Genomic DNA, 21,817 nt, shown 5'->3' with positions numbered 1-21,817 from the left:
ATAACAGGACTTTCTTCTGAGTAGATATGCCTAGGTTTGGGCGCTCCGTCCGTCCGAAGGTGCACCTTCCCGCCCCTCTGCAGCCGGGATGGGGGGGGGGAGCCCCGGCGGGGGGGAGATGGGGGGAGCCGGGGGAGAGCCGTCCCCGGACAGATGAGAAGGGGCTGGCACTTGGCGAGCGGCTCACAAGAGGAGGGACCAGGGCCGGCCGGTGCGCAGTCCCCCCCGGGCGCGGCAAGGGAGGCGCACAGGCAGCCACCTTCCACCGCAGCAGCAGGGCTCAGCTCCAAGCCCCGCCGCCGCCGCCCGCTCTCCGGCTGTGAGTGAGCGGCCGGGCAGCAGCAGCCCAGCCCAGCCCAGCCTCCTCGCCTCCCCCGGGAGCTGTCAGCGCTCCCTGCCCGTGCGCCTGCGGAGCACCGCGTCCTCCTGGCTCCCGGAGCTGCCCTGACAGCAGCCTGCCCTGCGGCTCTGCTTGCCGTCGGGCGGGAGCTCGCCTCCTCCTCCTGCCTGCCTGGCTCTCCGCCGGCACCTCGCGAGTTCCACCCCCGCGGGAAGCTCCCCACGGACGGGGCGCGGGAGTCTGCGGGGCATGGGCTGGCCGGGCAGCGGAGCCCCCTCGCGCTGAGGAGTCGCCCCTCCGGGACCGCGCTGGGGGCGCGGAAGTAACAGCGAGTGGCCGGCCACCGAGAGGAAGGGGGCGGACCAGCCCTGAGCCCCGGCTCCGATCTCGGCCCCGGAACGCAGCCAGTGCCAGCCCCAGCGCTCAGGATGAATCTCTTCTCTTCCATGTTCAGCTATTTGTAAGTAACTCCTGGGGCTCCCCCTGCCCGCCCCCCCCGACCCCCCAATTTTCCATCTTTATTTCTGCTCCATTTCAAAGGCAAAAATCATCTCACCATCTCCTTTGTTTTTCCCCCCCTCTCCCCCTCCCCATCATTCTAGGCTACTGCACTTGTTTGCTTTCTGCTTGCAGGCACAGGTAAGGAACCGCTTTCTTTCTTTCTTGCTTTCTTTCTTTAAAGACAAACAAACAAACAGACCCTCCTTTTGTTTCATTGGATGCTCATGGACAAACCTCTGACCTTTGCAAAGCTCTTTAAAAAAAAACTTTAAGACTAAAAAAGTTTCCTTTTGATAGGAACATGGGTGAGCATGCCACACATGGCATGGCATGAAATGCACAATGTTCGATTAAAGAGAAGAAAAGTCTAAGAAAAACAGGTTGCAGGACATCAGAGGCGGATCAGTTTGAACTGTAGAGCAGTATTTCTCAAACTAGTTTTATTTTAAAACCTATGTTTAAATTGCATGGACTTTGTGGTTCAATGACCTTTTTTTAAAATTAATAAGACACCAAAATTCCAGCGACGCCTGAACCACACAACATCAAAGAACCTTGGTGTGGTTCATTCTTTACTGCTAGTGATTAGATGTCCCCACTAATTTATGAAACAACACTGTCCGACACTCTGGAATTCTATCACCCTTCTGGTGCAGTATTGGTTGGAAAACCGGGGCTTGCACAAAAATTCCCTCACAGGAGTGCAAGAGAGATATAACAGGTGTAAGAGGTGGGAGTTAAAATGGCAGCAGCCCCTTAATTGTGCAAGCCGGAGGAACTGTTTGAATGGTGTGTGTGTGTGGAGTTGTGTAGAAAAAGAGCATTGCAGTATTTGGGGGCATCAGATGGAGAGCAAAGAACCATGCGGTTGTCCACATGGTCCCCTCATCAGAGCCGGCAAGGGAATCCAGAGATATTATCAAAAGCACGGTCTGTTGGAAACAGGCAAGCTCAAAGGAAAAGAGAGCAAAATTGCCAAGGGAAGACCTCTATAAACTCCAGCTTTGATGGGGAGGAGGCTGCTTTCCTATGTGCATGGAGGAATCTTCATGTTTGACATGGGGGCTGGGGGGGAAGAGAGAAAGGTTACTTAGTGCACTGCCACCCCGTGAGGTTGAAAGGAACAAATCTCCTCAACATTTGTTCAGAATACGTCTTTATAAATGTCAGGGGCAAACTAAACCCCTTCAGAGTTAAAAGAGGAATTGGAGATGTAGAGGGGGTGGAAGAATTCTCCTAAGACTAGGCTGCGAAGGAGAGAAACAGATTTGGGTAGTGGCAAAATCATTGTCCAACAGCAGTTATGTAGCTCCAGTCATTCCATAACTGAACCTACTCACTAACAGGCTTGCGATTGCTTTGAATGTGTGTGTGTGGGGGGTGGGGGGTGGGAAACCAACAGCCAGCCTCAGTGTGTATGGAAAGGCTCATAAATATTAGCTGGAGAGACAATTCTGAACTGCCTTGGCTGCTGACACAACTGATCCCTGTTTAAGGAGGATAAAATACGGCTGCTTTTTTTTTTTTGCCACTGGTTACTCTGGTCCAGAGCACGGGTCCCTTGTAGCACCACCAGGCAAAACGCTCAAATGGATCATTTGAAAGAGCAGAAAAGCAAAGAAATTCAGAAATTGAAAGCCCTTGGATTATCCCCTACTTAGAGAAGTTCGTGGTACCATATGATTGTACGTAAGGCACATCAGTGAGTACTGAATGAGTTGGAGATGAATGTCAGAGCAAACTAAATTTTCCTCTTTGCTCTGGTGGTAACTCTAGAGTAATTCTAGCAATTCATGTTTTGGTTTTCAGGGGCACAAACAGATTTGAACCCATGTTTTATATAGCTCCGTTTGTAACCTGGTTTAACTTGGAATAAATTGGTTTGAAATCTGAGGTGCCATATTTGTTGTGAAATGAGATCTCCCGGCATCTGATTCTGCCTCAGTGCTGGAAGTTCACCTATGCTTCCCCTGTTCCATGCTTTTTTGTCCAGTAGTAAATGACTGGGCAGCTTGTCATTTTCTGTCATAACTGCCAGGGTTTCTTATAGCAACCCATTAAGATCCTGGCTGCGCCCTGCACCAGTTTAGTGTCCTCTCAAAACACACCAGGAACATGCCAGTATAGCCTTTCTCAGAGGAGTAGAGATTATAATGGTGTGTTGTATATTTTTTAATTTCCTAAAGGTAACTGTTCAGTCCCCACCTAATTTTACACAGCATGTGAGGGAGCAGAGCCTGGTGACCGACCAACTAAGCCGGCGGCTCGTCCGGACCTATCAGCTGTACAGTCGAACCAGTGGGAAGCACGTGCAAATCCTGGACAACAAGAAAATCAATGCCATGGCAGAGGATGGAGACATTCACGGTAAGGCTATACATGCGGGCAGCAGGGCTGGGGGGAGGGGGTCACGCAGCACAGTAATTGATGATTTCCGTCCCCTTTGTTAGCCAGAAATCATTACAAGCATTCAAGAGGCAGGGGGCTTGTGATGGAAGAATGTGGAGATCAATATTTGTAATAATAGGACATTGCTTTCCCTCTGAGAATCGGAAGGAAAGCTCTGCTTATGAGGACAGCAGTGAGGTTTGATTTTTACACCTGATCTTTGACTAGTCAAATGTTGGGGCAGGTTGCAGATTAAGAAAAGATGTCCATTTTTGTGTACGTTGGTGGTGGGGATCATAGTCGAGTGATCATGAAACAGCAGTCTAGCTCCAGTGTCTCAACATTACAAAAATGAAGAAACTTGGAAGATGTTTTCAGTCAGATCTCAGGACACAGAACGTCAGGAGAGGGCTGGCTTCTAATTCTGAGCTCAGCCTGGAAGCTGAGCTCCAGCAACAGGAATCCTTGGGATGTATGACAGGTCCTGGCAGTAGAACTCCTTCTCTGGGGGTGGGGGTGGGGGGAAGGGGGTGTGACAGGGAGCCTGGGCAGTGTGAAAGTTTTAGATACTTTGATTCCAAGTGTTAACTACACTTTCAAATGGTCAAAGGCATTCAAGAGGTGTCAGTGAAATGGGGGCTTCAATGAATGGTAGGCCTTTGGCCTCTTCTTTGTAACTTTCTCTATACAGATGAGAGGTTTGGTGAGATGTTACAAGCTCAATCTTGCTCTGTTTTCAACATGTTGGCAAACATGTGCATCTCACTGTTGCATGCGCACATCATGATTATAATTCTCCGTCTTCCACATTCACGGCGATTTCCGCTTCTCTCTTGGAGCTGTTATGTTAGGAACGCACATTCTGTTATAGCTTTGGGCTGGCAGATGATTTTATGACAAGCTTTAATAGCTGGGGCTAAGTGAACTGAACACACATAGAAGTATATTTTACCCTTTCAAGGAAAATATCTGTAAAGTAGCCTCAATCTGAAGTTTAGTTTGTTTCCGATAGAAAAAAGTTTTTTTTGAAAGAAAGAACAGTTCCTGAATGCATTTAAATAATGTTGAAAAAAAGGAAGAATGAAGCAAGCAGAGCGGCTCCAAAAAAGAAAAGACCTCTATTAAAACATAATAAAAAGGTTAAGCATTTGAAGAGCTAAGAAGCAACCTGAGCAATGATCTAAAACAGAGAGAGACGAGAGAGAGAGAGAACACAAGCAGTTTTTCAGATGTAAAGTTTTAAGAGTCACAAGTCTGTAAATGTTAAAATAGAGGTTCAGGATTGTTCTATATGAATCTCTGGAGAGACCCCCATGTCTGGAAGAGCTATTAAAACTCTTCTTACTTTCACCTTTTTTAACATTTCCTGAATACTTTCTCCTCTTTGCAGTCCAGTTAGGGGATCAAGTGTGTCTCACTGCATTTTTCCTGCATCTACGTAGCCACTTTCCTTCAAAGTTTGAGCATGAAACATAATTTTACTGGGATAAATCTGTCACTGAAGTGAAAGAATAGAGTTGAAAATGTTAAGCTTTCTCCCCCGCCCAAACAAAATCAAACTTTCACACCATTAACATCTTATATTAAAACCGCAAGCATTATTATTCATATTACAAATGCCAGTTTGGCTTGCTTTTATTTTTGGGTTGTAGATTAAAAAAAATAGAAAAAAGAAAAAGGGTGATTTATTTCTGTCGATGACCGTTTTCTCTGCTGTGACGTTTTTACGGCTGACTTAATGTCAGGACCATTTTTCTCGGTTATCTGTCTTGATTGTCAATATCTGCCTCAGTTTTCTAATTAGGAGCAAAGCCCCATGGATCATAAAGCTTGGTCCACTTCTCTGGATGTTATTTGGCCACCTATAATCTGGATTAAAAAGCTCTTTATCTCTGTGTCCAAGAGGAAAATAGTTTTGGAAGTGAATGATAATGACTGTGTTTATTTCTGGCTGTGCTGGTGTGGGGTGGGGAAATGGAAGGCTATAGTTTGCTCCTGGAGATGACTGCCCTACACATTTTGTTATCTTGAGTTTGGGGTTTGCCTTTTGCTGGCATGTCTTCTAGGCAGGTTATCCTTACTCCTTGCATTTACTACCCCACTCATTTTCAACCCCACATCTCTGCTCCGGAGCAGAGTTCCAGGCCAGCGGGAGCCTGCCAAGCAAGCAGGGATTCAGTGTTGGAGACCATTCACCAAAGAGGCTCGTGTGGCAAAGCAAAGCCCACCAATAGGCAATAAATCAGAAGGAGCCTTTGAAAAGGTGGAAGAAGGAGGGGGGGAGCATGTGCTGCCTCTGTTCAGGGCTGCTTTTCTGTGTCTTTCCATCAGTCAGCAGAGGAGAGCATGAAAACTGATGCTCTTTAAACCTTTTACTGCTCTCTTGATCGACCTCCCCTGCTCGTGCCCCCCAAAGACAGATAAATAAGGGAACCTTGTCTATGTGACTCAATGAAGAGGAGTCGGGGGTCCAATTGCTCTTTGGCAGGGGGCTTTACAGATGTTAATATTTTATAGGCAAGAGAAGTGCTAAAATTAAAGGGGTTGTAATGGGTCGGAAGACGTGATGCGATGCTGTAATTCATATACAGGATTGCACTTGCACACGAGGGAGAGAGCCAGCCTACAAGGGTTTGGCGCACCAAGAACCGACTGTGTTACAGAAAGGCTTCTGGCCTAGTTGAAAAGATTAGATTGCTAAATGGCAGAAAATGTGTTAGCCCTTTACTGCTGGTGTGTCCCAGGCCAGTGACACAGTTGTTTTCCAAGCATTTTCCCTTTCTCATGTTATGTAGTCTTTCTCTGTTATTTGGTTGTCCCTGCTGAGGAAATATATGATTTTTGCCTCAGGTGCTGGTCTTGTGTAGCAAAACATGCCCAATAGAAGAGATGGAACTGTTGCCTGAGGGAGACTTCTTGTTGAAAAGTGTTCTGTAATGAGGCTGTGTTTCTGTGGGGAAGGATATAAATTCCTGTTGTTCTATCCGCTGTGGTCAAATCTTCAGGAGAAGGTCAGCCCGTCTATGAGGCTGACATGAGGCAACCAGATCACCACAGGCAGCAGATTGGTGGAGACATTGACCTCCTACAGTCTGTTCAACTCCACTGCTGTTCCTTCTTTCAGTCTCTCTGGATTGGAAAAGCAAAAGAAGAATGAAGCAGAAGAGGGAGAGGAGGCTAGTGGGTTAGAACAGGAGTGGAGACACAGTGGGAATGGGAGGAATGAAGTCTGGTACATCAGCAACTAGGGGAGGCAGCATTGGGTCTACCATGCTGAGCACCAGGAGGACCTGAGCCAACTTTGCTTCAGGGTTGTTTACTTTGGGATCCTGACCAGCCAACCTTAGTTTTCTTTGTACCTGTCCACACAGTAATGGACAGTAAGTGGCACAGAGTCTCCTGACTACCAATGAGGAAGGTACAGTGGTATGCCAAAAGCTTTTTTTTTGGGGGGGGAGGCTTTTTCAGACTATCAAATTATAATGCATCAAACATGAAGTAGTTGCTGTTGGTCTCATGACATGTAAGCATCTTGCCTCAAGGAACCACTTCTCTTTTGGCATTTTGCATTTTCTGTATCCGTCATACATTGTTATTGAGAAAATGCACGTCTTTCTCTAGCTAGCAGGACCACAGAGATTTGGACTGCTATCTGGAACTTGTTCATATGCCATTGTCAGCCACTGAATAGTTCCCTTGGCTTCACTGATGATGAATGGCACAGACTGGATGAAAGTGTCCCTCATCCATGCTTAAGCAACATGGTAACCAGAATACCAGAGCTCAATTTGCCATGAGGGGACTTGCATGAAAGCTAAAATGGATTAGTATCAAAGCCAAGAGGAAAGAAGCCCTTTACCCATTTTTACTATTCTTTCCTGGCAACAAATCTTTGTATTTTAACAATTTTCACAAGTGATGCTTGAATCATTTATCACTCATTTCTGGTGTATGTAATTCAAATGAAAAGCCTATGCTGACTAAAACATATATTCTATTTAACAATGGTTCCCTTCTATTTTCTTTCCCACACTGGCAATATTCACAAGTAACACATTCAAAGTTAAAAGATGTTCTTAGGATAGTACTGCATGTTACCTTGGCAAACATGCATATATTTGTATTGTCTTATTTTATTAAAAGTATATCCCAAATTTCTTTCATTATGTATTTCAAGGTGATGTGCATGGAGTTCCCAGATAGTACCTATCTAGGCACTGATCACATCCAGACCCGACTAGCTTCAGCAACAGGCCTGTATCATATGCCCTCAGATATCACCCTTAGAATCCAAACCCATATTTGCTGAGGTAATAATGCAGGAGTATTAAGACAGAATTGGCAGGTGAAAGGAAGGGATGCATAACCCTCCTAGCACTTGCAACTTCTCCCTGGCAAATGACCCTTAAGGCCTAACCCTATCCCCAACCAGGCTTCTTCCGCTCTGTCTGGTCTTAGCTAGGCTGGGGCACAAATGGTTAAATGACTAGTAAGGAACATTTGCAGGGGCAAATTAGCAGATGGGGTACGTTAAAACATCCCATCTACTCTGCAAATCCTTCAGAAGCACTGCAAGGCAAAAACAGGACTGGCAACCCCTTGTTTGTCTTGTATAGTTCTGCCGTTGACATTGTTAGTGAAAATGTCCTTTGTGTTAAAAACTTCAGCTGGACTTACAGACTTCAGTGGGATTCTTCAAGCTTTGCCTTGAGTCCAGTCAGTTTCAGTAAGCCAATTCTTTTTTGTTGTCCTGCACCTTTGCCATGTGGTGACCCTAACACCAGTGCTCAGTTTGCCATAAGGAAAGCTCAGGCTGTCTTAGTATCAAGGCAAAGCGGGAAGTATTCAGTTTTACCTCCCTTTCCTATAAAACTGTGTAACTATAACTGGACCTATTCCATTGTTTAGTCTTATCAATTTGATGCAAAGACTTGACCTTCATCCACCTCCCTGATTACCAAGTACCTGTCCTGCCTTTCCAGCCTGCTCTCACTTTACCCATTGGGTGTCTACTTATATTTGATCTTCATGGCTTACTTCTCAACATATCCATCCCATGCTCTGCTGACCAAATCACCGACTGCATCTAGTCTCTCCAGCACAATTTCTACTCACAGTGGGCTGGCCCAGTTTGCAGACATCATCCTATAAGTGATTTACAAACTATGGCAGATGTGTTTGCTTAAATTTGAGTCTCCCTAATCATATATAAAGTGAGTGGGCCAGGCCAACTTTAAGAACAAAATGGGGAGCTGAAACTCCCCCCCCCATGTCTCTGATACTAGAAGTTACCCCTAAGGCGAGAAAAGGAATGGGAGGGAGTGGAGTGAAGGGAAGGACTAAGTTGTGGGAGAGGAAAGGGTTCAACTTTTCTTACCCACATGCCCCTTTTGCTCTTAAAATCACTAGCTTTATCTATGATTGGGACAGACGTGATTTTAAACAAATAGGTCTGCCACCCTCACATATAGTTCGAGCCTCAGCACCACAATACCTGAACTCCTGACGTACCTAGCGGAATGGGAATGGTCCAGAGTGGGGACCCACCCTAAATCTTTATCAGAAACTGGCCACATCCATTTGAAATTGTGTGTGTAACAATGATAGGAGAAATATACCCAGAGATAAAGCCGAAGACTTCACTGTGGGAACCACAGTTGAGCAAAGTAGTTGGGATTATGACTCAAAGGAAGAAGCAGCAAATGAGAACAAAGGCCCAAGCCTGTAGATTTGCCTTCTCACAAATGGGGGGGTGGGGGTGGAGCCCTAGGTGGTCTCCTCCTATCTTTGATTTGTATGTAGGTGAGAGGAAGATGAGGCTCCAATGTTGATTACAGAAGAAAAAGGACTACGCTGGTTTGTACCCAAGACATTGTGGATTCCACTTGCTGTCACCTCTAGATAGAGTGACTCCTCGTAGTTGACATTGCTTCAGCTAAGTGAGCCAAGCTGTGCAGTGGCTCATGCATCTTTGGAAAAACAGTGGACTGGGTTCTGGCTTAAATTGCTTCCTCCTCTTTTAAGGTCATAAAGGACAAACTAGATTTTCAGACTATTACAGAAGTCTAGGGTACCTTGAGTCCTACATCAAAAATGCTACATGGACTGCAACAATTTCTTTAAGTCTCTTTCATGCAAAATGAAGGAGAAAGACTGGGGTGAGTGAGATGGCCCTTTGGGGCTGGCTGGCTCCAGTTCTTTGGGGTTCATGCAGCAGCAAGAAGGGGACAAGCCATTGATCTGTGATCTGCATAGCTGCTTCGAAAGTCAATCAATGCTTCCATTAAAAAAACAGAGACTAAATCAATATGCCCTCTCAACTCTCACAAAGGTGAAATGCATTAAGGGGCTGTCCTTATCCTTTGAGGTTTCCTCTGCCTGCTGCAAAGTTAGAATCAGCGACAAAAAGGACCTAAATTGTCAAATGAATCTTCATGACCTACGCAAAATAAAGAGCAGAAGGACCAAATATGAACAACACAAAATACAAATTGGATTCCCTCCCTTGCTGCCCAAATCAAATGGCTTGCTTTAAAAAAGAAGATTCATAGGGTGCTGTTGACCAACGTTTTGTATCAAACTTTGTGTTGTGAACCATACTTGCATCTCCACAACTTAGGTGACTGTAGATCAGTGTTTCTCAAACTGTGGGTCGGGACCCACTAGGTGGTTCACGAGCCAATTTCAGGTGGGTCCCCATTCATTTCAATATTTTATTTTTAATATATTAGATTTTTGATGCTACCATGGTGCATGACTATATTTGGGGAAATGTTACAGATCTGTACTTTTAACAGGCTACTATGGATATGCTTTTAACAGTGATAGTCACTCCTGGGTAAGTGTGGGTAGGATTCCAGCATAGGACTGCTAAAAATTTTCCTGTTTGATGATGTCACTTCCGGTCATGACATCACTTCCGGTGGGTCCTGACAGATTCTCATTCTAAAAAGTGGGCTCCAATGCTAAACGCTTGAGAACAACTACTGTAGTGTAGATCATTGATCTAAATACCAAACTGGGAATTCCTTGGTTGCAGGATAAGTGAGAGCAGTCGGTACTGGGAGGTTTGTAATAGTCTCCATTTCTGGCAGCCTTGTGGAAATGGGTTCTGATTCTGATCCTTGTTTGGCTTTAGGATTGCTGCTTCTTGAAAATATTCTGTAATGTTTTGAATGGCTCTTGAACTTTTTTGCTATGGGCAGACAGGTCAAGAAGCTGATGCACACAGTGACTCACCAATCCTTGAACACATAGTAAAGAAACACTCGTGCTGCCATTCATATCTGAATGAAGCAGTGTGTGAAGTGGGCCTTAGTCACCTGTGAATATCTCTCTATTTGCCTTTGCTTCCCAAACTAGATGTGTTGTCTTTGCCTCAGTTCCATATAAATGTTCTTCCCTGTTTTGCAGGCTGGATTGAGCATACTTGGCCTCCCAAGTTTAAATGCATAAACTGAACTTTGCATAACTTTTTTCTTGATGTTTAAGATTTCAGAGTTTTGAATATTTAAAAAGAAGAGAGTGGGTGGGTGAGGACAAGGAAGGTGGGTGATGAGGGTGGTGACTGAGGTCACACAGGAAAGGAACTAGGTGAGAATGGAAACTGCATCATATTGGAATCTGTATCCAAGGTGGATTCCTCGAAAGACATCACTTCCTGCCACTTGTGACGGAATGGACTTCTAGTTTGATTTTCCACCTTTTGCCAGCAAGATTTTGCACAGTGCTTATGTGCTGTGTTGTCAACAATTGGGGGGGGGGGGAGAGCACAAGTTGAAGACAGAGAGGTGGAAAAACTGGGAAGGGGGGAGTAAGATTGCCTATTCAATATGAAGACAGCATCCTAACAGTGTGAATCAGAGCATGCTTGCTAAAGTAAGCCCTACTGAGTGCAATGAGACTTACTAACAGGAAGAGTGCATACTGCAACATCTTGTTGTGGAAGCCATCAGTTCTAATAACTGATCAGCTATCATCCCACGAGCACCATTATAGCAGAGACTGCACTTCCACAATAACTCTCCATTTCACTGTATCAGTCTTGTTGCCTCAGGAGCTGCTCATTCAAAAAGATAACTCCTCTAATCAGTACTCTGTTATGCTCATTTTTAATGTTCATGTTATGTCTTTTATTGTCCAGCCAAGCTCATTGTGGAGACTGACACATTTGGAAGCCGAGTGAGGATCAAGGGGGCTGAGACTGGTTTCTATATCTGCATGAACAAGAAAGGAAAGCTGATTGGCAAGGTAAGGAGGTGAGGAAGTGGTGTGATGGGGCTCCAGAGCATGTTAGATTTGTGGTTGCAAATGGCCTACTGTGAGGCAGGGGAGGAGTTCAACTGTCTTGAGGGGGCAAAATATGGGAATGGAAGGACAAAAGGGCATTTAACTCAAGGTGTGAGTTTGCACATTCACATATCTTTTATACAATGTGTTGTCATTAGCTGGTGGAAATCACTGCCACTTGATACACTGAAAGCCACAAATGCGGTGAAATAAAGCACATCTCTGTAAATGAGGGTATTGGGAGGGAAGGAAGGGAAATGGGGCTAAACATTCACCCATAATGGTTTTAGCATCTCATGGCAGAATCTGGTGGGGTTCTGTCTCTAATTCCAAGAGCAGGCCAAATGTCATTGTTCATTAGGTAGGAAAGAACAGTTTGCTTGCCTTTATGGTATAGGAAATAAATGTGAAACCCTGGAAATACCTTTTGCTTAATGCTTCAGAAATCGGTAGGTGTCTGATGGTAATATTGTGTGATCAAGGGCTCTGAATTTAATAAAACTTATAGCATCCATCTCTGTTCCATGAACCTGGTCCCTTTGCCCAACCACAACAAACATTGAATACTGGTGTACCCAATAGCTATCCTACAACTTTCTGCTGCCTCAGCCTTGAGAAAAATGGCTCAAGTCAATAAGTTTCCTGTTAAATCTATAATAACAATTATATAATTTTTCAATGGTATAGGAACATAGGAAACTGCTTTATGCGAAGTTAGACCATTGGATTGTAGCAACTGTTCAGGGTTTCAATAAGGAATTTTTCTCTGTTCTTCCTGGAGGTGGCACAGATTGAACCTGGGACCTTCTGCATGCAAAGCAGGTGCTCTTTTACTGAGCTACGGCACCTCCTTTTTGTCTAGGTTACAAAAAAATGTCCAAAATAAAGACTTAACAAGTGAACAAGCAATCACCTCATTGATAAATTCTTCTCCACCATGAGCATGTTGGTTCTAAAGCAGCACTCCCAAGATGGGAAGACTCAGATAGGAGAAGACCATTTGAAAGGCTTGAATAGGAGGTTGTGTTGTGGCACTAATAAAGAATAACAGCGGAAAGAAATAGTCCTGTACTTGTAAACTCACCTACTGTAGAAGATACAGGTGGCTTCTCCCTGGCCATGTCTTCATTGTGGGAGATCTGGTTTTACTAGCACTCAAACAGCAATTCTGTAGAACAGGGAGAACACTTTTCTGCTGCTAGCTAGTGCCTCCATTCCTATGATTATTATGTAGATTGTAGTTGTGAGATCATCCCATTACTGTGCATGCCTGTGTTATTACTAATGACACAATTCTCCCCACCCCATTTGTCACCATTCCATTTTGGATGGTGTTGATAATAGGTGGGCATAGGGAGCACCATAGGAAAACCTCCCATGCACAACAAACAAACATCTCCCTTGTCTGTCATATCCTTGTCAGTTAGTTCTGCCTTCCTTGTTAAACGGCTAGCAGTAGTCTTCCACTTGACACATTGATATTTGTTTCGTTGGTTACAATTAATGGGGTTTTTTTTGTATAGAGGGCATTTCTCCACTCTATCGACATGAGCGCTTGTGTGGATCTTGGATAAAAATAAATGAGTAACAGAAACAAATGAGGCAATGCCCTGCATTTCAGAACACTATACAGTACCTATATTTTTCCACTTTCCCTGGAATCCACTTCCCTCTTTTTGGTTTTTGTTGTCACCCTCCTCTATAGTAAATCTCTTCACCCATCCATAAGAACAGCACCACTGGATCAGGCCATAGGCCCATCTAGTCCAGCTTCCTGTATCTCACAGCGGCCCACCAAATGCCCCAGGGAGCACACCAGATAACAAGAGACCTGCATCCTGGTGCCCTCCCTTGCATCTGGCATTCTGACATAACCCATTTCTAAAATCACATAACCCATTTCTAAAATCCACCCATCCACCCATACTATACTATTTGCCAAGGGCTGAAAAAAATAATTTCATAGTTCAGCTGAACTTACTTGGTCTTCTCCCCGACTTTCTATTTGGGGTAACTGTTTTGTTTGTGAAGGAGCATTAAAATATGCAGCCTTTCACACGCAGCCAGAAGTGGGCTATCCCAATCTCAATTGCTATTTAGCAAATGTTTTTCTTCTTGAATTGAGGTAAACCCACACTGGTCGACTGGGTCTACTTGAACCTGCACCAGTTTTCTTGTTGGCACAAGTCTGTGTTGACCATGGTCTGAAGGATCAAGGCCAGGGATGGAATATTGACATTTGCTGCTGCCACTGATGCCACCCCTTTCCTGGTTTTTTTTTAATCATTTAATCTTTTCATTCACTACTTTTTTATAATTTTTTTTAAAGAAAGCAATTCCCTAGTCCCATCATCCTCCCCCGCATCTCTTCTATTGAAGAAAAATAAGCAAATATATACTGTACAGATGTGCTTGATTTGTATAATTTAGTCCTTAAAACTTAGCTTTTCTTGGTGTAGACTTTATTTTTTATTTTACTTTTAGCACATGCAGCCCTTCTTCCCACCCAGTTATGGTACTGAGGTACTGACTTTTCCCCAGCTGGTTACTTCTAGGGTTCCTGTTACTAGGGATAGGAACTTGAGTCAGGTGACTTGAGTCCAAGTTGCGAAAATCAGCATTTTTTGCTGACTCGTGGGGACTCAAGTCACCTACACTGGAGTCTGTCTGTGTCTGGGTGTGCGTGTTTATGTTTTTTGCTTCATAAAAGACCTAGTGGAACCATCATTCAGACCGGGCAAGCAACAGGGAAGTTCCAGCCAGGAGGCAGGGAAGGGTTAATACTTTTGCATAGGAGGGGAGGTGGAAGGTGGGGGTGGGCTCTCTTGCCCATCTCTAAAGGAACTGATGGTCATTGGTCGAAGGATAGGTGGTCTGGTTTTTTTCTTTGGATGAGGGAGGGCAGAAGGATAAGCCCAAGGAGGTTAGTGCCTCGGAATTGGCTGGAGAAGCCCAGGGAGGGGGAGGAGGCAGTTCATAGTGATCACACTTTCCAACTGCATGGCTGGCTCCTGTGCACTTCAGAGTGGGGGCGGCACTCTATTGTGAGTGAGATAGAATCACTCTAATGTAGCGAAAAGCACCACAACTGTCCTGCCTACTTACACCCAAGGAGGCTCTCCTTACACCCGAGAAAGCACAGGTGTAAGCAGAGCCTCCTCAGATGTAAGGAGGTGGGGCAGCTGCAGTGCTTTTCCACAGACAATGATGGGGCAGTTCTGCCTCACCTTCCACCCTCACTCTGAAGGGGGGCTGCTTGTACACCTGTGGTGAGACTCCATGCAACACATAGTGCTTTGCAAGTCAAGGTGAGGCTCCCTGCAAAACTTATGCTTTGCACCCACTCTAGCTATGCTACTGGTGGGCTCCATTGTTATTTGGGAGGAGGAAGCCTCATTGAATGACCAGTGAAAACAGGACTACTTCTGGGTAGAGCTGCAAAGGATTGGGTTGTCCTGGTAATCCTCTCAGCTGCTGCGTGTGACCCTCTTCCCGCTTCTGTCCCTGTCTGATAGTCCATCCCACCCCTTCCCACCTTGTTTACAGATGGGATGGGGACAGTAGAGGAGTGTTTAAAGAGAACTCCAACATACACGCACAGAGAGAGAAAGAGAGAGAGAGAGAGAGAGAGCAGTCCTTTTTTTCCATAGCAGGCTTTTTAAAAGGAACGACCTAAGTCTTGAATTTTTTTATAAAAATACTCTGGGTGACTTAGAAAGTCTGCCTGTTATGACCCATTTTCAAGGAGTCGTGGGGAGTAGAGACTTGTGACTTGACTCAAGTCAAGCTGCGCCTGACTTGCCCATCCCTGGCTGTTACTTCTGGAGGAAATGAAAAACATAGTCCTTGTTCATCGTCAGTTGAACTGCATGCAACATAGATGCTTTTTAATATTCAGAGATCCCAAATCCTGGAGGACTGTCTTTGCAACTACTATAGGAACAAAGAACATCTCTGGATTCATGGGGATGTAATAAATTAGTTGTATTGTTTATGTCATTGTCATATTTTATATCACCCCACAGCAGTGCTCTCTGAGCAGTTTACAGTCTAAAATAAACCATAAGCCACCAACCACCCAAAGCAACCCTGTAAAACAATTGTCAATATAAAATTATATATAAAATCACAAAACTAGACATATTCTGATTTGAAACATATACTCATTTCAGTTAATAGCTCTCTGAAATACAGAGGGTGACATGTACAGCTAAGGCTGCAATTCTGTCCATACCTAGTAAGTATGGTATGGGAGTAAGCCTTATTGAACACAATGGGATTTACTTTTGGCTTAACACACACAGGACTGCACTGGACACTAATGAAAAGAATACATTGTCGCCTTCTACCCTGTTCTCAGGGTGGCTACACTGGGTTCAAGAAGTATTTTTCCCCCTTCCATATGATTTTAGATGGAGGGGCACTGGGGAGTGTCACAGCTGGCAACTCAATAGTGGGTGATACGCCCAGTAAAATTCCTTCTGGAATAAGGGTGAAACTACATGTTACAGAAAGCACTTTCTTGGTACTTCTGTGACTTTATACAGTAAATACCAACGTAGGGTGGAAACTGTGCTTTATGGAGTTTCCATGATGAAGAGCCCGAGCACTGTGTCCTCCAAGATTTCCTTATCCTCCCTACAACTCTGAAGTCCTCCTACTACTACAGTGAACATAACACTACTCATCCTTCCTACCACTTCAACCTTGCCAAAATATTTAAAATTCTGCAAAAACTCAGTTGCCTACCCAGAAGAACGTATGTTGTTTCAGATTTGCATTCCAAGTGAAGAGTAGAGCACAGAATTTTAAATCCAGGGTGGAACTGGGGTTCTCTTAGAAAAGAATTTTTAGCTCCCCCCCCAGTAAACAAAGCCACAATGTAAGCATTTATCTTGCTTTCCTAGCAGTGACCTTGCAGTTCCGCAGTAATTAGCCATATGACCTTTCCTCTTTCATCAGCCTCTCTGTCTTTTCTCTGGCCTAGTTGTCCCCTTACTTCACTTTTGTCCTGAGTGTTGTATGCATGATCTACATGGGAAGGATTAGAAGCAGTCTGGGATAGAAGGGTGCCGTTTTTGTATCCTATGCCTATTTGAGCACTTGTTGACCTTATTTCAATTCTGAAGCACTGGAATGAGAGCTGGGAGCCAGTCCTGAAGCTACCATGGAGCTGATGTGGCTAGTACTTGAGATGGGCTGTAGTCCTATATGCACTTCCCTGAGAATAAATTCCACTGAGTTCAATGGGACAGACTTCTGAGTAGACAGGCATAGTATTGTGCTGTTAGCCTAACACAGGGGTGTCCAAGGTTTTTGGCAGGAGGGCCACATCATCTCTCTGACACTGTGTCGGGGGGGGGGGAAGAATTAATTAATTTACATTTCAAATTTGAATAAATTTAAATAAATGAATATCTTAGAGATGGAACTTATATGAATGAATGAAGGTCTTGGAATAGTTCAAGGCCTATGAAAGTCCTTGCACAAAGCAAGGCTGGCCTTTCCTTTGCTGTTGCTGCTGCATCACAGATGTGAAACAGCAAGCAGTGGAGGGAGCCCTCATCCCACAGCTCACATGAGAGGTCAAACAGTTGACTGAGACCTGAGAGCAGTTGCAACAGGCCAGTGTGGGCTCTAGCAAGTCTCCGGAGGGCTAGAGGCTCATTGGAGACTGGGGGGCTCCCTGAGGGCTGGATTGGGAGTCTTCGAGGGCCGTAAGTGGCGCCAGGGCCGGGGTTTGGGCACCCCTGGCCTAACATAACAATCTTCATTGACCAATAGCAGTGCCAGCCCACAGTAAGCGAGTATGCTCTGGTCCATGTTGTCTTCTAAATAGTCCATGGCTGTATTCATAGCTGCAGAGTGTTTTGCAGTTCCAGGTAGAACATGATAATGTAAATTGAACAGGCTTCCTTGCATATATACTGTTAGTAGCCTGGTTTACACTCCCATGCTGGTGGAAGACTAGGAATTTGCAGTCTTGTGATTCTTTGGGGCCGGGGGGGGGGGAAAGGCTCTGAATCTGCCAGTTGGTGCAAAGTATCAAGTTGAGGTTGAATGCGGGCCTTCAAACAGTCCCATTTGAATCTTTAATGAGTTGGGTTGTATTCAAACAAAGTGATACTCATTAGAAAACCCGACAGACCTTGGATGTTGCTAATAAGTGCTGAGGATTGTTTGCACCTTCAGGAGGTGGCATCTTCTCTTTAGCTTTAGGTCTGTACATTAAGGTGGTGAAAAATGCACTTTAGCCTGACACAAACTTGACCAACTAATAATTAAATAGGTAGAGAATCCACATCACCAAGGTTCGGGTGGAGAATGACAAGTTAACAGCAACTATCCTTCTCAGCTTCTGTATCTGAGGAGTGAAGAGATCTTGAAATAATTGCTTAATAAACAGAATGCTTAGACTGTCAGACTGAAATTAACCGTGCTAGTGGACACCTTTGTCTTTTCAACTTACAAACTTTGAATTTGATATTTTGATAACTAATATGGGGGGGGGGAGAACTTACAAGTATTTTAAAAGTGATTGTTGCTGCACAATATAATGTAAATTGTATTAAGGATGACTGGCACAGTGGAATTAGGTCTTAATGAACCCAGTATAGAAAGTAAGCAAAGTGTGATTAGACATGATTACTCCTTAACAGAGCTGTTGCCCTTGTTGAATTATTCACCCTTTCCTTCCCATCTGCAGAGCAATGGCAAAGGCAAGGACTGTGTCTTCACTGAGATTGTGCTCGAGAATAATTACACAGCACTGCAGAATGCCAAGTATGAAGGATGGTACATGGCCTTCACCCGAAAGGGACGTCCCCGCAAGGGTTCCAAGACTCGTCAGCATCAGCGTGAGGTGCACTTCATGAAGAGGCTGCCCAAGGGCCACCAAACAACAGAGCCGCACAGACGCTTCGAATTTCTGAATTACCCTTTCAACCGAAGGAGTAAAAGGACTCGGAATTCCAGCCCCAAGCCATCCCCCTGACCAGCCCCTCCAAGTGCCACTTAGGCCTCCCCCTCTTTTCCTTTTGTTGGAGGACATTGGGTAGAGACTTAATTGATGGACAATGACTAGAGACTTACCTATGACGATAACTAAAAAGGGGGTGGAAGAAGAACAAAACAAAAACTTGATCTAGTTGTTTATAATTGTTTGTTTGTGTTTTTTTAAAAAAACAAAAGAGGCTCTATTTTTGTATTCCAACGTTATTGCTTTTTAAAGAAAAAGCAATAAAATGCTCAAAGACTTGTGAAGGGCAGCTCTTCACTTAGCAACATATTGAGTCTGTGGGTGAGTGGGTGGGTGGAGTCGGTGTGTTATGTTTTAATAGATTTGGTTTTTTTAATGTGGGGTGGGTAGGAGGTAGTTGATCTAGGGTTAAAAATAGAATTTTCCCTCTTCAATCAAATAAATAAATTTGGGACCAGAATGCTACCTCAAATAAAACAAATAATTGAATAGGATACAATCCAGCTGGAGCTTCTGTGCAAGTTCCATTAATTTCCATGTGATCTGTGCAGGAAATGTTCTCAGTGTCTACCAACTGCCACCTTGCTCAGGTTGGCACAAATATTTGTGCAAATCCCTTTGAAGTCAATGCAAGCGCTAACTTGGTGGGTCTCTCAGCCTTGATTGTTGCAATTTTTCAGCAAACGAAGCAATTTTTCAGCTTCTCTTTTTCAGCAAGCGAAGGAAGATCAGTGAGACAAAAGCATGACCACTCAGGTAGTACTGAGGGGAGGCATACCAGAGTTATTTTGTTAGTTCTAGCAAAGGTAACCATGTCTCCAGCAGTCTGCATTTTTTAATGCTGTAGACTTTTTTTTTGGTATTATTTGTTATGACAGTAAAATCCCATTGAGTTGAAATTTATATTTTCCACCCTTGCCACCCCTCAGTTTTCAAGTTACTTTTTTCCCAAGCCTCTGATGGGGCTGGGTAAAGTTCTTGCATATATTCTTGGCATGAAAAAGCAGAGGCATTTTCTTGGTCCAGGAGAAGTCGGAGAAAGGACAAGAAAGGAAACCAAGTTCTATTAGGCTAAGAGTCAGCAACTGAAGGCCACTGGGTTAAATTTGGCTCCTGAAGGCAGCTGCCCTAGCCCTCCTCTCACCTGCTTTATTTGAAGTCCATCACATCTCCAACTAACTCTTGAGGTAAACTAGCTGCTGAGCACAGCACTAGGCCGATAGGTAACCATCTCTTGTCCTTTCTATCAAATTACAATTGGCTTTCCCTATTCCGTCTGCCTGGTTACAGGATTCTGATGTTGGGACTTTAATCCCACTGAAAATATTGCCCTGTCTTCATCTTGGTTTATTTATCTGCAGAAGGCGAAATTGAAGCCAGGCAGCACCAATCTAGAGTGAGGTGGATGACTACTTTTTGTCAGAATAGAAATGCAGAAAGTTTAAATAATACTTTTAACGCAGAGAGAAGGGTTCTGTGCCAGTCATAGGATTTGAAATGAGTCTTTGCAAAGGATTATTTAAATAGGAACAGGAAAATATGCTGTGTTTTTTAAAGAACAAGCAACCTCAGTGTCTCAAAGCTGTGAACCGGCTGGTGTCCACAGCCCATCATTTCCCAATGGCTTGTCTTTATCTTCTTGAGGATTTTCTCAATTTGTTACTGTGTACAAATTAAATATGAAATGGTTTGAACTATTTATTTAATATGTGCATTAAAATTTGTACTAGTATAAACGGGGCTTGCTCTCTGGCTGTGTGATTTCCAACAGGGAGAGGAATTTTCCAGGAGTGGAAGATGAGGATTGGAAGGAAAAATCTGCAAACAGAGGTGACGAAAACTCCAGAAGGCTGCAAATCCTTTAAGACTTTGGCTTTCCAGGGACAGGTCATCACAGCAGCTGCCTGGAACCAAGTTGTGTTTCTTGTGGACATTTTAACAATATAACTAATTGTTTTCTTTTGAAAGCACTTGGGATGGAAGAATTTTACAAAGTGGTCGTGCCCAGGTTCTTGGGAAGGCTACTTGAGCACAGTTGCAGGATTTAAATGCTAACTTTGAGAAAACTGAACAAAATTGTTTTGGATAATATTTTGGTAGTTTAAAATTTAAAAAAAATGTGTTAAGATAAGGTCTCAGATTTCACAAACATTTTAAAAGTGTCAAAGTCTAGTAGCCTGCCTCACAAGTAAAAGAAGGGTTTTTTTGTGAGCTCCATGACCAGTAGTGGCTGATTTAATAGGTGAATTTCTGGGAGGACCTGAAAATGCACCATATTTTGTTGCTATTTTTACTAAAAAGAGGAGCAAAACATCTAAGATCATATGCTCTTCACCCTTTTCAGCGGGAACTAGAGCAAGTGATTAATGGCCCAATTGTCTGTTCATTAACTTGGAAGTAAGTACTCCCAAGTTCAATGGGACCTATAGTACAATCTATATGTCTGAGCGTGTCTACTCAGAAGTAAGTCCATTGTGTTTCATAGGGTGTTATCCCAGAAAAGTTTGTACAATATTGAAACCTTACTTACTTCCAGAGTAGCGTACATAGGATAGTAGCCTTGCATCATTCTTATACTCTGGTCTACTTTGTTAGCCATCTTTTTCATAGGTGTGAGGCTCAGGCCGTGGCACTGTAATATTAATGCCATGTGAGTCTGCAGGGTGCCTGATAAATGACTGCATGTACATAGGCAACAGGTAAACCTTCTGTTTCCAGGTGGGAAATGCTGGGTTTGAAGATTCATAGAAATTGTACTGAATTAAACTGACAATTGAATTGCAGCCAAACTCTGTATTATGGTAATAACATGCTTAACCCTGACATCCTTGATTCTTTTTTCTTTTTTCTTTTTAATTATTATCCTGAATAGCAACTGTGGAAAGGCAAAGGCTTTGGCTCCATCATGGTCCCAGGCTGGATCATTCTCCCTCTCCCTTCCACAGTAGCACTTTTGATAAATAAATTAAGCAGGACTAAGCTTGTTAACACAATGTGAAGTTTGGCCTTTAGTCAGAGCTCTAAGAAGTCGTCATCCAAAGCACTAAGAAAAATGTGATGTACCATTCCGACAAGAGACAGCCTATGTCAGGCTTAAGTAGCTGAATTCCTGCTGGGCCAGGATAAAACTTGAGTAACATCTTATCCAGCTCCCAATCAGGCCTGAAAGTCACTTTCTCCCTTTTCAATCTATCTGTCAACTTCAATGGCAACCTTTCCCCATGCCACACTCACAGGCACATAGACATTTTATGCCACCAGCATGGATCTTGAACATCTAACAACATGGATATTAATCATTTGTGAGATTCCAGAGATCC

The 21,817-nt window shown here is 43.9% G+C and overlaps 1 protein-coding gene across 1 annotated transcript; it reads left to right on the top strand.

Moving 5' to 3' along the window:
- The first annotated feature begins 768 nt into the window (after nucleotides 1–768).
- Nucleotides 769–18,512, top strand: FGF8 (fibroblast growth factor 8). The gene is made up of 5 exons (XM_066621210.1): nucleotides 769–800; nucleotides 943–979; nucleotides 3,028–3,208; nucleotides 11,373–11,479; nucleotides 18,225–18,512. The coding sequence occupies exons 1-5, from the start codon at nucleotides 769–771 to the stop codon at nucleotides 18,510–18,512; spliced, it is 645 nt and encodes a 214-aa protein (XP_066477307.1).
- The last annotated feature ends 3,305 nt before the right edge of the window (nucleotides 18,513–21,817 follow it).

Source organism: Tiliqua scincoides, chromosome 3 (genome assembly GCF_035046505.1).
Source record: "Tiliqua scincoides isolate rTilSci1 chromosome 3, rTilSci1.hap2, whole genome shotgun sequence".
Lineage (NCBI taxonomy): Eukaryota > Metazoa > Chordata > Lepidosauria > Squamata > Scincidae > Tiliqua > Tiliqua scincoides.
Note: the sequence above shows the minus strand (reverse complement) of the source record. Positions and strands in the feature narration are given on the sequence as shown.

Excerpts from the sequence above, each read along its gene's own strand:
- FGF8 (XM_066621210.1), top strand. The coding sequence starts at position 769 with ATGAATCTCTTCTCTTCCATGTTCAGCTATTT. Across the intron at positions 3,209-11,372 it reads AGAGGATGGAGACATTCACG|CCAAGCTCATTGTGGAGACT; the intron begins GTAAGGCTATAC and ends TTTATTGTCCAG. Across the intron at positions 11,480-18,224 it reads AAGGAAAGCTGATTGGCAAG|AGCAATGGCAAAGGCAAGGA; the intron begins GTAAGGAGGTGA and ends TCCCATCTGCAG.